This window comes from Lontra canadensis, unplaced genomic scaffold, assembly GCF_010015895.1.
Source record: "Lontra canadensis isolate GAN:19392208 unplaced genomic scaffold, GSC_riverotter_1.0 scaffold3, whole genome shotgun sequence".
NCBI lineage: Eukaryota > Metazoa > Chordata > Mammalia > Carnivora > Mustelidae > Lontra > Lontra canadensis.
This window is the reverse complement of record NW_022630997.1, coordinates 36,920,431-36,932,466: the sequence shown is the minus strand read 5'-3', so window position 1 is coordinate 36,932,466 and position 12,036 is coordinate 36,920,431. Positions and strand designations below refer to the sequence as shown.

The 12,036-nt window shown below is 52.7% G+C and overlaps 1 protein-coding gene across 1 annotated transcript; it reads right to left on the bottom strand.

Moving 5' to 3' along the window:
- Window positions 1–6,810: 6,810 nt before the first annotated feature.
- On the bottom strand, window positions 6,811–9,520 carry MBL2 (mannose binding lectin 2). Its single transcript, XM_032877986.1, has 4 exons — window positions 9,352–9,520; window positions 8,808–8,933; window positions 7,894–7,968; window positions 6,811–7,243 (listed from the first exon to the last, which is right to left on the bottom strand). The coding sequence occupies exons 1-4, from the start codon at window positions 9,512–9,514 to the stop codon at window positions 6,873–6,875; spliced, it is 735 nt and encodes a 244-aa protein (XP_032733877.1). The 5' UTR covers window positions 9,515–9,520; the 3' UTR covers window positions 6,811–6,872.
- Window positions 9,521–12,036: the final 2,516 nt, after the last annotated feature.

Below are 12,036 nucleotides of genomic sequence, written 5' to 3'. Positions count from 1 at the left end.
AGTGAGGCCAAAATGCACACCACCTTTTCTGATGCCAGCCCTTGGAGTGCTTGGCGACGAGACCTCATCAGTGGAAGGTGGGGGGAGGCGATGATGGCCCAGGAATGGCTTCCAGACAGAGCTTGGGAAGGGCTCAGCCCAGCCAGGCAAGGTCAGCTCCCCAGAGGCCATTCTCGCTGGGGATGAGGGTCACACGTGCAACCCCACACAAGGCACTGGATAGTCCTTCTGTGCTTACTGAGGCTGTGGGGTCTTAGGTGAACAGGAAGCTGGACTTGGCAGGTGCACCAGAATGGAGTGGATAGGAAGTCACTTTGCACACTCCATCCAGATCCCTTGGTGAGAATGGCAGGGTTAAATGGCTTTCTGGGTCTCATTCAGGCTGAGTAGCAGATACTTGATGCGTTTTGTCTGCCCCAGACGTAGGGGAGGAGAGCCTAGTGTGCTGATGTTTGCCATTCTTACCTTAGTGGGAGGCACTGCTCTGCAGGACCTGAGGGAGCCCCGCAAGGCAGGTGCCCCTGAGTTTCATCAGGGAGCCAAGCGAAGGCCCTTTCTGAACCTCTGCAGGACTCCTGGTGCTCCCACCAGCTGGGCAGCCAGCTTTAGGAGGACAGCCATCACTCCGTAGATTGTCTGACGGGTGGACAGCATGGTCTTCTGTCTTCGAGACCCGCAGGGGATCCCCCATCCCTCTGTGTGCTGGGCCCTCTGCCAGTGCCCAAGGGGTGTCCAGGTGCTCTCCCAAGTCTCCTTACTTGCAGGTCCTCAGCCTGCACTCCTCAGTACTTTTGAGAGGATGAAAGGTCACTACCAAGACCACAGATAAACCTCCTTGCTGGGCGGGGGAGCAAGGAATGGGGTCTAAGAAGCCCAGGGCCTGATTCTTACTGACCTTGAGAGAGAGGTACCCAGAATGTCCATGGGGAGCCCAGTGGGAAGCCCACAAACCCAGCCTCCAAATGGTGAGCCCTGAGGTCCTGTCCCTGAGGGGATTCTGAAATTGCCCTGGATGCAGAGGAGGAGGGTGGCGGTCACACGTGGGTCCAAACCTGAAGAACTCAGGTTTGGAAATGAGACAGACACGCAGACAAGGAGTAGAGAATCCCACCAGTGCTGAGGGCTTGCTGGACACTTGTCACGCAGAGGGAGTGTGCATCTCGGTCTGGCCTGAGAGGTAGAGGCGTTTAGGAAAGACATTCCAAGTGGGTGTAGCCCCAGGGCAAAAGAGAAGAGGAAGAAGACAGGAGCTTTGGAAGTAGCAAAGGGCTCCTGAGAAGCTCCCCCTCTTTGCTCCCCCTGGGAACCACCCTTTTGCTCCCCCTGCTATCTCTCGGGAGTTTGCTAGCCTGATCCTAGAGACAGACAGCAGAGGGCAGCAGGAGGCCACAGCTCGGCGCTCAAGGCCACAGGCTGTGCCCATTGCCATATTTCAAAGAAAATTTGGCTGTTTCTCTCTGGAGTCCAGCTTGAAGCTGAGTCAAGTTCCCAAGAAGGCGGTCGGGTCCCACGTTTTGAGGCAGGACTGAAATCCAGTCACTCATTTGCTCACTCAACCGCCACTGACTGCGGGTGCGATTTCCAGCCCTTTCCTGGGGCCCTGGGAGGGCGGGGGTGAGGGACCCGGTGTTGTGATCATCACCACAGCAGCGGGAACAAATAACCCCATGAAGGGCCACAATTGTTATCCCAGCTTTACGGAGAAGGGACCTCCAGTATGGGATGTGTGTGACTTGCCCAGGGTGACACAGCCGCAAGGGGGTAGGGCCAGGGTTTGAATCCAGGCCCTCTGGCTCCAGAGTCTTCTTAATGGCTTTGCTTCACAGTTATAACTTGAATGAGTAAATGGTCGAGATGATTCCAGGATTACAATTACAATGGAGCATTGTAATGGTGACTGGGGTTGAGGTGGCGGGTGGGGGGGGAGTGTGGTGGGGTGGTGGGGTGGTGGGGTGGGAGGATGGGCGGGGAGTGGTGTAGGGAAGGGGGCGGAGCACATTAGCACCTGGACAGTCTCTCTGGGGCCCAGTTCAGGGCCCCTTGTGGACCCTTTTGTCCGTGACCGAGCACCCACACACCTCACCCAGAGCCCCTGGAACTCCCCGAACCATGCCTCCTCAGCGAGCGGTGTGCAGAGAGAGGCCTGGACCCAGGCTGGGGGAAGGCCAAAGCTGAGCTCCCTCATGGAGGGATGCTGGGACTTTTGAGCACTGGGTCTGTTGGTTTCCATACAGACACTCACACACTCACACGTGCACAAACATACGTATAAATAGCCCCCAAATCCATGTACACACAATCCCACAGACACAGTCTCACCTGCCCCGTGCCTCGCCTCTGAGGCTCCCCAGAGCTGTTCTAGGCCCAGACCCACTCCCCGAAGTCACACCCTGGAAGTTCGGGCCCTGGAAATGCATAGGGAAGGATTCCGATCAGCAGTCGCTTCCAGACTGCTGGAAGTCACTAGTGGGACATGGACCACTGAGGGAGATTGTTTGGTCTCTGACAATATGGAGTTAAGCGGGACCCACTTCACCTCCTGAAGGGCCTACAAGGAAGGGAGGAGCCCAGGCCTCCCTGCGGAGGTGAGATGCAGGCAGAAAGCCCCATAGTATTTCTCGGGCCAGCGGTTTCATGGGGATTGCCTAGGGATCTCGAGAAAATGACAGATTTCTGAAGTTTTGATTCATTGCCTCCAGGGTGGGGCTGAGAGCCTGATTTTGTCCAGCATGTCAGGCAGTTCTCCTGGTCCCTACTCTGAAGAGCTGCATGAGGGGGACAAAAACACTGTCGTCCAGGACAGAGCATGCCACACCTGGGGTTAGCAGGGACCTAGCCTAGCCCAAGGCATTGGTTTAGCCAGTAAATGGCTACTTGTATCCCACTTCTTTAGAGCGTGACACATGTGTTTGCCTGGACAACGCGCCCGTCCGCAGCTGGAGACGTTGTCTCCTCCCCACACAGGTTGCTGCTGGGATGGGGAGCACTCCTTCCCAGAATCCGAGCCCGGAGCTCCTCCCATCTTCCCAGCACTCCATCAGCCACTCAGGGTCACAGGGCAGCAACACTTTACAAAATCCACTTCTCAACATCTCCAAAGCCAAATCCCACAGTGACATTCAATCCTTCCTGGTGAGTGAGAAGAAAGTCCCTGATTCCCGGCAGGCTCCAAAGCACAGAGTGGTTAACAGTCATGAGCAAACAACATTCCAGGTCAGAGGCTCTCTCCACGACACATGATCTGACTGGCCCCTGGTGCTGGTCGATCTCTGACAGCCACAGAGAAGGGAGGCAGGATGGTCCCAGGCAGGAAGGGGATTTGAGGAATGAAATCTGGGCCTCCAGCTGGTATCCCAAGTCGCCCTCCACTGGCTTGGGTCATGGCTAAAATTGAGATCAGCAGAACTATAGGACTCCAAATAAAGATGACCCAGCAGGAGCAAGATCTTATGAGATCAGGATCTAAACTCAGGCTGAAGCCTGGGTCTTCAATGTTGTGAGCTTTGGTAGTTGTTTTCCTTCTGGCCTAGGAAGCAAATTACAGTTACACTGGCTGTGTCTGTACTTCCGTAAGAGACCGTTGATTTTTAGATGTAATTTAAATTCAGCGTTCCCATTTTGAGAACAGGGCATAGTTGCCATTCTAACTTACTCATACTGGCTTTCTATGGACTTGAAAAATAGGTGGTAAGTGTTTGGGTCACAGTTTGGACAAAATTCATTGACAGGTAACAAAAACTGAAAACAGTTCTCAGATCCTTTGCCCGTGAAATAGGCCCCATGTCTCTGAAACTCTGTATAACTCTTGGTTCATACAACTTTCAAAGGAAGAAGCCATTATAGACCAATTTACAGATAGGGAGACTGAGGCCCCGAGAGCCAACCCGCCACTCAGTGCATTAGTCAGGGAGCTAACCTCAAACCTCAGGCTCCCGCTTCCAAATCCTGATCTTCCCACCCGCCCAGCCGCCTCTCCTTCAGCCCTAACAGAGCGCACAGAGAGTCAGGCCTGGTTCTTCTCCTGGGCATGACTCCAGAGTCACCGCCCCAGTCCCACAGAGGTCTGAATAGCAGCTTCCTTTTCAGGAACGTTCTGAGGCATGACCTTCAGGTTCTTCCTCTTTGCAAGAGGCAGCAAAGGAAGACTCCAGCGAGGATGCATCTCCCAGTTCCCTGGTCCAAAACAAAACCAAAACCAAAATGAAACAAAAAACCCCGCCTGGGGATGCAATGGCAGAAATTCCCATTGCATCAGAGCAAACAACAGGCCTCGAGAGGATTGTGCTCTCTGGAGCCCCTAAGGTGTGTCCTTGGAGCACCTCCCTTCATCACATGCCTTGTGCAAGAGCTGTTAACCGTGGCGTGCTCTGCGGGAAAGGAAACTGCCTGCCCCTAGCCCTTGGGAGAGGGAGAGAGACCATGAATCTGTAATTTCCCTCTTGTTCCAGATCCTGGGAAGCCTGGAGGAATTGCGATTTCTGTCTTTGGACTCTGACGAGGGTCCGGCATCAGGAGATCGGGTCCGCCTTCCCTGGAGCTAATTTGCACGGCGCCCCACTTCTTGATGAGACGGCACAGGGAGGCAGGGACCTCAGTTCCAGGTTGCGTGAAGGACGGCAGCAAGGGGCTTCATTTAGAGAGAGGAGCCCTGACAACATGATCAGATTCTGGATCAAGGAAGAACAAGGGAGGAAGAATCCTGCAGGGGAATGGAAGGTTCCGAGCTTGTCCTGTAGCTTTCTCCTGCATTTCCCTGATTTAGGAGGCAATCTGGACATCCTGGGAAACCATCCACTTGAAATACATGCTTTAACTTCTGCCACTTTACAGCTAAAGATACTGTCCTTTATGCATGGTATAAAGGAGGGTGGATGTGACCCCACCCCCTTACATGAATAAGAAGGAATTACATAACGGTTATCTGTCTGGATTTTTTTTTTTAGGATTTTTATTTATTTATTTCACACACACACACGCACACACACAGAGTGAGCACAAGCAGGGGAAGTGGCCAGCGAGAGAGACGGAGAAGCAGGCTCCCTGCTGAGCAGAGGGCCGATGTGGGACTCAATCCCAGGACCCTGAGATCATGATCTGAGCTGAAGGCAGAGGCTTAACCGACGGAGCCAACCAGGCGCCCCATCTGTCCGTTTCCTCATTTTTGTCTTGGCTATGACAAAATTCAGGGTGTAACTTCAGTGCTCACTGATGGAACTTCTCTTGTTCGGGGTTGCTGTATGTGTATCTTCTTTCCTTCTAAAAAGTTTCTGGTCTTCCCTTTTCCATCTGTGCCTCCACACTGTGAGCAGCTCCCTATCCCTTTGGTAAGCCATGTGGGTTTGCACTGAAAACAGAACCATTCTGCTCGACGTCACAAAAATTCTCTTCCCTTTGTCCCTAGGGATGGTGCCTGGAGAAGAGCCTCGCAGAAGATTCAGTGACGGGACAGTCTGCGTGTGTTAGAGGCCAAGGACACAGGTCCTGTCACTGTCCCCCTGCCAGTGTCAAGGCCACCAGCATGTCCCCGCCCGGAGCTCCCCCTAAATATTGGGTGTTCTCTCTGACAATTTAGATGCGAAGGAAAGTACTTCTACAAGAATAGTTCATTAAGTGGAAGTGGCCCTTCGTCCATTCATAAATATTTTCTAACCTCATCTTGTGAATGGTGTACACTTGAAGCTGGAATTTACATTCCTCCCTCGGTTTGCTGCGTGGACTTATGTAATCTCAGCTCCACTTACTCTGAAGTTCCTGGAAACCATCCCTGGTCACAAGCAGGGCTGCTGGCTAAGACGGCAACAGAACCCTGCTCAGAGGGAGGTTTTTTTTTTTCTTTTCTTTTCTTTTCTTTTTTTAAAATATTTTATTTGTTTATTTGTCAGAGAGAGAGGGAGAGCACAAGCAGGGGAAGCAGCAGGCAGAGGGAGAGCTGAGCGGGGAGCCCGATACGGGACTCAATCCCAGGACCCTGGGATCATGACCTGAGCTGAAGGCAGAGGCTTAACCGACTGAGCCTCCCAGGCGTCCCCAGGGGACATTTTGTCTGGTGACCCGATGCTGCTGCATGATCTGACAGGGTGACGTCCATAATTTGAATGATGCTAGATAATTTGACAGGGTGTGAAACTTACCTTTGGGGAGTGTTTCTTCTTGTCTCTATAATAATGGACCTGTGGACTTAGGCTGGGACGAGGATGTCACAGAGGGAAGGGGAGGCTGAATGTGCCTGCGCTGTGGAGAGGGACACAACCCGCTCAGGCATTGCCTCGTCCGTGATGCTGGCATGCATCACAGTATCAAATGGGTGTCCTCAAGGTATGCAGGAGGGAAAGGCTGCCACTTGGGCAGGGTGAGGGGACTCCTGGAACTAACCCTTGTTACCCATGGGGGATACTGCTGGATGTTCTGGTCTGGGGGTGCAGCTCAAGGACAACCAAGCATAGCACCCACGTCCCGCAGGGCCGGGCTGACCATGGGCAGGCACAGAGGGCAGGAGACATTGGCATCCGTAGTGGCAACGCGTGGGAGAGAAAGAACGGCATCTCCTGAGGCTGAAGTCCACCGTTCTGACACAGAATGTCCCTCCACAGGTCTGTCTGGTGGGCTGAGGGGTCCTCACTGAGGAAGGAAGGGATTGACTTGACCATTTCTATGGCTGACTCTGACCTGTTGCTGTGCTCTTAGGCAGGACCAGAAACCCTCAGACTCTGCTGTCAACCTCTTCTTGCTTCCTCATTCCCAGACCCTTCCCCTTTATTTCCTTCCCATCATACCCCTGAAGGAATGAGTCAACATTAGGAGAGCCATGAATTCTCTTTCAGCAGGAGAGAACAGAGCAGGGAGGTCAGGAGGAGGCTGAGGTAGCTGCCTCCTCAGGCTGGGAATTCACAGACGGCCAGGTAGGGGATGCTGCAGGAGATGTCATTCCAGAGCCCGTCCTTCAGGATGGTCACGCAGTCCTCCCCGCTGGCATCGTTAGGCTCACCAGTCTTCCAGTTGCTGTAGGTCAGGCTCCCCCCTGTCACATACATAAACTGACCCTCCGTCACCTCATCCGTGATGCCCAGGAAGGCCGTTCTCTTGGCCACATCCTGGATGGCTTTGTTCTCTTCGGCATTCCTAGGGGTGGCCACAGTGCCCTGGAGCTCAGCACACAGAGCCTTCACTTTGGAAAAAGTCATCTCTTCACCATTGGTCACGTAGAACTTCTTCCCAGTCTTTTTGCCCAAGGAGAAGGTTTGCACTGAAATCACAATGGGTGGGAGAGGTTGACCGGGCTTGGGGTTCAGCCCAGTACACTAGGGGGGAAAAGCCTTGCTCTGGGAACTCAGGACTCGGAAAAATAGCCCCATGCTCAACCACCAGGTCAGATCCTAGTAAGGAAGCCCTCCTCAGCTGTAGAGCAAGCAAGTCCATGGCGGAAAGCTCACAGCCTCCTGGGAGATCCCACCCCGCATATGAACACCTGTCACAAACTGGCCCGGTGAAGGGGGTGGTCGGGCCGCCCTGCCGGGCTTGGGATCCAGGCATGCATGGATAGCCATCTGAGCCAAGGGGTTGCGGAAGAAAGAGGCAGGATTCTAGAGGAGGCAGACTTTCGCATCCAGTCCTTCCTTCACTACTTCCTAGCTCCGGGACAGTGAGGGAATTATTTGCCTTTCTAGGACTGATCTTTCCTCCCCTGTAAATTAAATGGGTCTAAGCCCTACAGATAGGACCAGTGAGAGAATTGAATGAAACCACACTCTGCGAGGGAATGCCAACCTAGCACGGGCCACGGGATATGGTAAGTGTTCATAAATGTTAATCCTTGTCCACCCTCCCCTGAAACTGAGAGCACGCCAGAAAAAGATGAGAGCCGAGAACGCCCTTGGGTGCCGAAAGCGAGCTTACACTTTTTGACACGGTCCAGTTCTGATTTCAGGCTCATTATCTCCCTCTCCAGGTTAGCCAGCATCGTCTCAGCAACTGCGAAGCAGTAGGAAGAAGGGCATTTAATGAGAAGACCGTTAGTTGGAGAGGAGAGTGTGGGGTGAGCTTATTGAAGAGTATGCTTAGTCTAGAAAAACAAGAAACCAAAATGAGGCAAAAGGAAGAAAACCTCTGGATTCCTACCTTCTGAGATACTCTTAGTAGCTTTTGTAAACTATTAACTCTGAACTAACAATAATAATAATAAATAACTTAAAAATTATGACTCTGGATCTTTTTGTTCACATAGTGCTTAAATGTTGCAATATTGTAACTATTTATAAGAAAGAGCCCAACTCATTATTCTCCCTTTTGAAAATTTTCCTTAATTATTCTCTTTCATATCTTATTCCAGGCAAACTTTTTAATACTCTTATAATTTTGATGGGCCAGCTGGTGGGTATTAACAAGAGGTCATCATTTTACTTTTGTTGGGACTGAATTTATGTCCTTTGACCTTGAATCAAGTTGCCATGACGTTCCCCATGATTCAGGGGTCCTAGGAAACCGACCATTTTCACGGCACTCTTCTGACCCTACACACAAAGCCGGCCACTGAGAGGACACCGCCGTTCCCTCCCAGCCTGGAGACACACACAGACTGTGTCTGCTGAGGAAGAGCCAGGGCCCGTCTCCCACAGAGCCCTGGGGAGGCAACAGCAGGGTTTGGAAGTCTGCCCTCGGGAGTAAGGGTCAGGGGAACGAGTGTAGCCAGTCGGGAACAGTTTGGCAACTTCCAATGGAGCAGGAGAATAGGAACCACCTCCCACCTGACCCTTAAGGCCCCAGAGCCTTGGGTCCCCTAGGCCCACACTGGGCTGGGGTGAGTTCCTTACCTGGACTATCTCCACAGTCTCCTTTGGAGCCCTTTAGTCCTGGAGGCCCAGGAACCCCAGGAGCCCCGATATTTCCTGGAGGCCCCATTTTTCCTGGAGGGCCCTGCAAACCTCGGAGCCCTTGTCCTGTTGAAAGTGGAAGGAAAAGTGACTCAGGGGCTGTGGCTCCTTCTCTTTTTCCAGAAGTTCAATGTGATTTACCTTGACCCCAGAGAAACTCCAGTAAGCCAGTGGTGGCCCAAAGAAAAAAGATTCTCCTGCTCTCCAGCCTGTGCTAAGGGCCAGTTCCCCGAACGGGCAGGACGTCTGCTCTCTACAAGTGACCACACATCGAGGATTCCCGTGTGGAAATCTGGGCTCCTGCAGAACCGGAGAATCATCTTTGTTTTGGAGGGAATGACCTTTCACAAGAATGAGCCTAAGTGAACGGTCATGTGGCTGTAAGTGGAAGATGAGTGTTGTCCTGTCTCTGCTAGACATCTTTTAGGGAACGGTCTCCCGTGGGGGGTAAAGATTTAGGAAGTCAGAGCAGCCTGCCCTGTACCTGGCTCGCCCTTTTCTCCCTTGGGTCCGTCCCGCCCGTCTCTGCCCGGGATGGCGCAGGTAATCACTGAGCACGTCTTCTGGGCATCGCCTGAGATTTCTGCTTCTGAGTTGGCTGCTGTCAGCACACACAGAAGGACAGGAAGTGATGAAAACAGGAGCATGATCCTGAACCTTAGGGTGGAGAAAGTCAGGGGAAATAATTCCATCTCCTCTTGCTTTGTCAGCCTTTGCTGACCCTATCCGCTGTGCCAGACCCTGTGCTCCGGGCAGGAGACCCAGAAGGGACCGTCACGGCTCTTGGCTCTGCATTACTCCCAAGCTACTGGAGAGACAGACAAGTGAAAAGTAGTAGAGGTAGTTCAGTGCTGAAACAAGGGTAATATAACAGTCGCACACGCAAGAGTGATACCCAGGGGCCTATGGATTCGAGCCTTGGGAAGTTAGGCCGCCCCCCATACATGAGATCCCACGAGGTCTGGTGATCACAAACTAACCATCTGCTTCTGTGGTCTGGCAGAAAGATGGAGAGCTCAGCCCCTGCGTAAGCTTTGGCTCCTCTTTCTTGATTCCCTTCTTGAGGTCCCAGGGAGCCTCAGTTTCCCTTTTCTTCCCTTTCCTATGGGCCCTAAAGTTAGACTCAAACTCCAGCAGGTAACCTGAGGTCCCACAAGACCCATTTCTCAGCAGGACCTGGCTTCTGACATCCTTTCTCTCATTCCACGTAAGAACTCTGTCCTTCACTCCGGGCCACGGCAGCCCCAGGTATCAGTCCTAGTTGTTTCCCTGTCAACCTGCCAATCATCTTGCGGCAAGTCTCTACCCTGCGACAGGCACTTGGGGGTGGGGGGTGGGCTCAGGACCCAGGGTGCCCTGAGGCAGGCTTCTGACTCTCAGAATAGAACCTCCTTTGGTCCTTGATCCTGGCCAGACGAGACAGATTTCTCCTTCCTTGGCTTGAGATTTTCCACTGAGAGGTCATTTTTGCCAGCCAGAACCCAGGCTCCTGAAATTTCGGTTCACGCTGGACCCGGCAGCCTGTCAGCTGCACAGTGCACCCCAGCTCAGTTTCTTCTCCTGGCGGGATCGTCTGCAGACTGCCCAGAGGCCTCCCCAGCTCTGTGCCCCGAGCCAGCAGTCAGATTACCAGTCAGCTTCATGCCCAAGCCAGCCCCCTTTCCAGAAGCTTGGCAGCCCAGCCCCCGTGGGCCTGTCTGGCCTCTCATCCCAGAGTCCCTGTACCTTTCTCCCTCACTGCTTCCTTGTCCTTGCCTTCCCCGGCCTGTCTGCTGCCTTAACCTTTCCTTTCCTGCAGGACACAGTGAGAAGTGTTGAGTTCCTTTTTTTTTAAGATTTTTATTTTTCTGACAGAGAAATAGAGAGGGAGCGCAAGTAGGCAGAGTGACAGACAGAGGGAAAGGGAGAAGCAGGCTCCTCACTGAGCAGGGAGCCCAACACAGGGCTTGATCCCATGACCTGGGATCATGACCTGAGCTGAAGGCAGCCGCTTAACCCACTGGGCCACCCAGGTGCCCCAGAAGAGAACTTTCTTGATCACTTTCATCTCCGCCTTTCTTTTTTCTATTTTCTTTTCTTTTCTTTTCTTTTCTTTTTTTCCACTTCCCCTGATCATCCTGGAGGCCAGGGTCAGAGCTTAAACATGTTGTTGGCAGACATAGCCCACTTCCATCTTTCCTTTGCCTGACAAGACCACCCTTTCATTTGCAGAAAGGTCAAATGGACCCTGAAAGGATATAAATGTCCCAGGTCAGATGGACACAGAGGCCCTGTGTGGGCCTGACCACCCCACCCAAGCCCCTGCTGGACCCTTGGCCCAGGCCTTTCCCTCCGTCCTCCAGAAATGACTTACTAGGGTCTCCTCAAAGCACGAGGGCTATGGTCGGGAAGCAGGTCCTCTAGCCCACAGACATCAGGCCCAATTAACCTTATGACCAGGGACAGCGCTGGACCGGCCTTCAACCCCAGATTAATCAACAACTGTCCTCAGAACCAATGTCTACTGGGGCGGCTGTCCAGCGCCAGTGCTGGGGTCTGCGGCCCAGCACTGGGCAGCTCACTACTTGAATAGCCCAAACGCCTCCTCCTGCTTGTCCCTCCCGAGTGTCCAGCTCTGTCCGTCTGATTCCCCAGAATCGTAGTCTGGACAATAGTCTCCCACCCCTAGATATTTATTTCTAGAAGAGACACGATTAGACATTCTACCAAACACACACTCATGCGCGAGCACACACATGTCCACACATGCCTACACGTATAGGCTCCCCCCTCCGCGTCCCCTGCTCTGACTCATTCAGCCCCCCCCCTCCAAACTTGTGTTTGGTTTACGGTAGGGATGGGGGCTGGGAGGGGTTAAACACTGAGTAGCCTCATTCCTCCCTTCTCCTTCACAACATTTACCGAAGGTACTCTTTTTGGATGAGGTGCAGATGTCCCAGGGTGAGGCCCAGGGAAGGAAGTACCTGGAGCTACTTAAAGTTCAAAGCTGGATGTGAGCACTTTCATGGAAGCTACTGCGGCCTAGGACACTTGTCTCTGTCTTTGCATGATTATTATCAATCACTTTGCAGTTCGACTATTCTCTCTGGAGAAAGGGCTTCCCTCTAATATTTAATTTTAAGTAGCCACTCCCTCATGTCTTTCTTTCTTTCTTTTTTTTTTTTTTTTG

Excerpts from the sequence above, each read along its gene's own strand:
- MBL2 (XM_032877986.1), bottom strand. The coding sequence starts at position 9,514 with ATGCTCCTGTTTTCATCACTTCCTGTCCTTCTGTGTGTGCTGACAGCA. Across the intron at positions 8,934-9,351 it reads GGGAGAAAAGGGCGAGCCAG|GACAAGGGCTCCGAGGTTTG; the intron begins GTACAGGGCAGG and ends CACTTTCAACAG. Across the intron at positions 7,969-8,807 it reads AGACTGTGGAGATAGTCCAG|TTGCTGAGACGATGCTGGCT; the intron begins GTAAGGAACTCA and ends ACTGCTTCGCAG.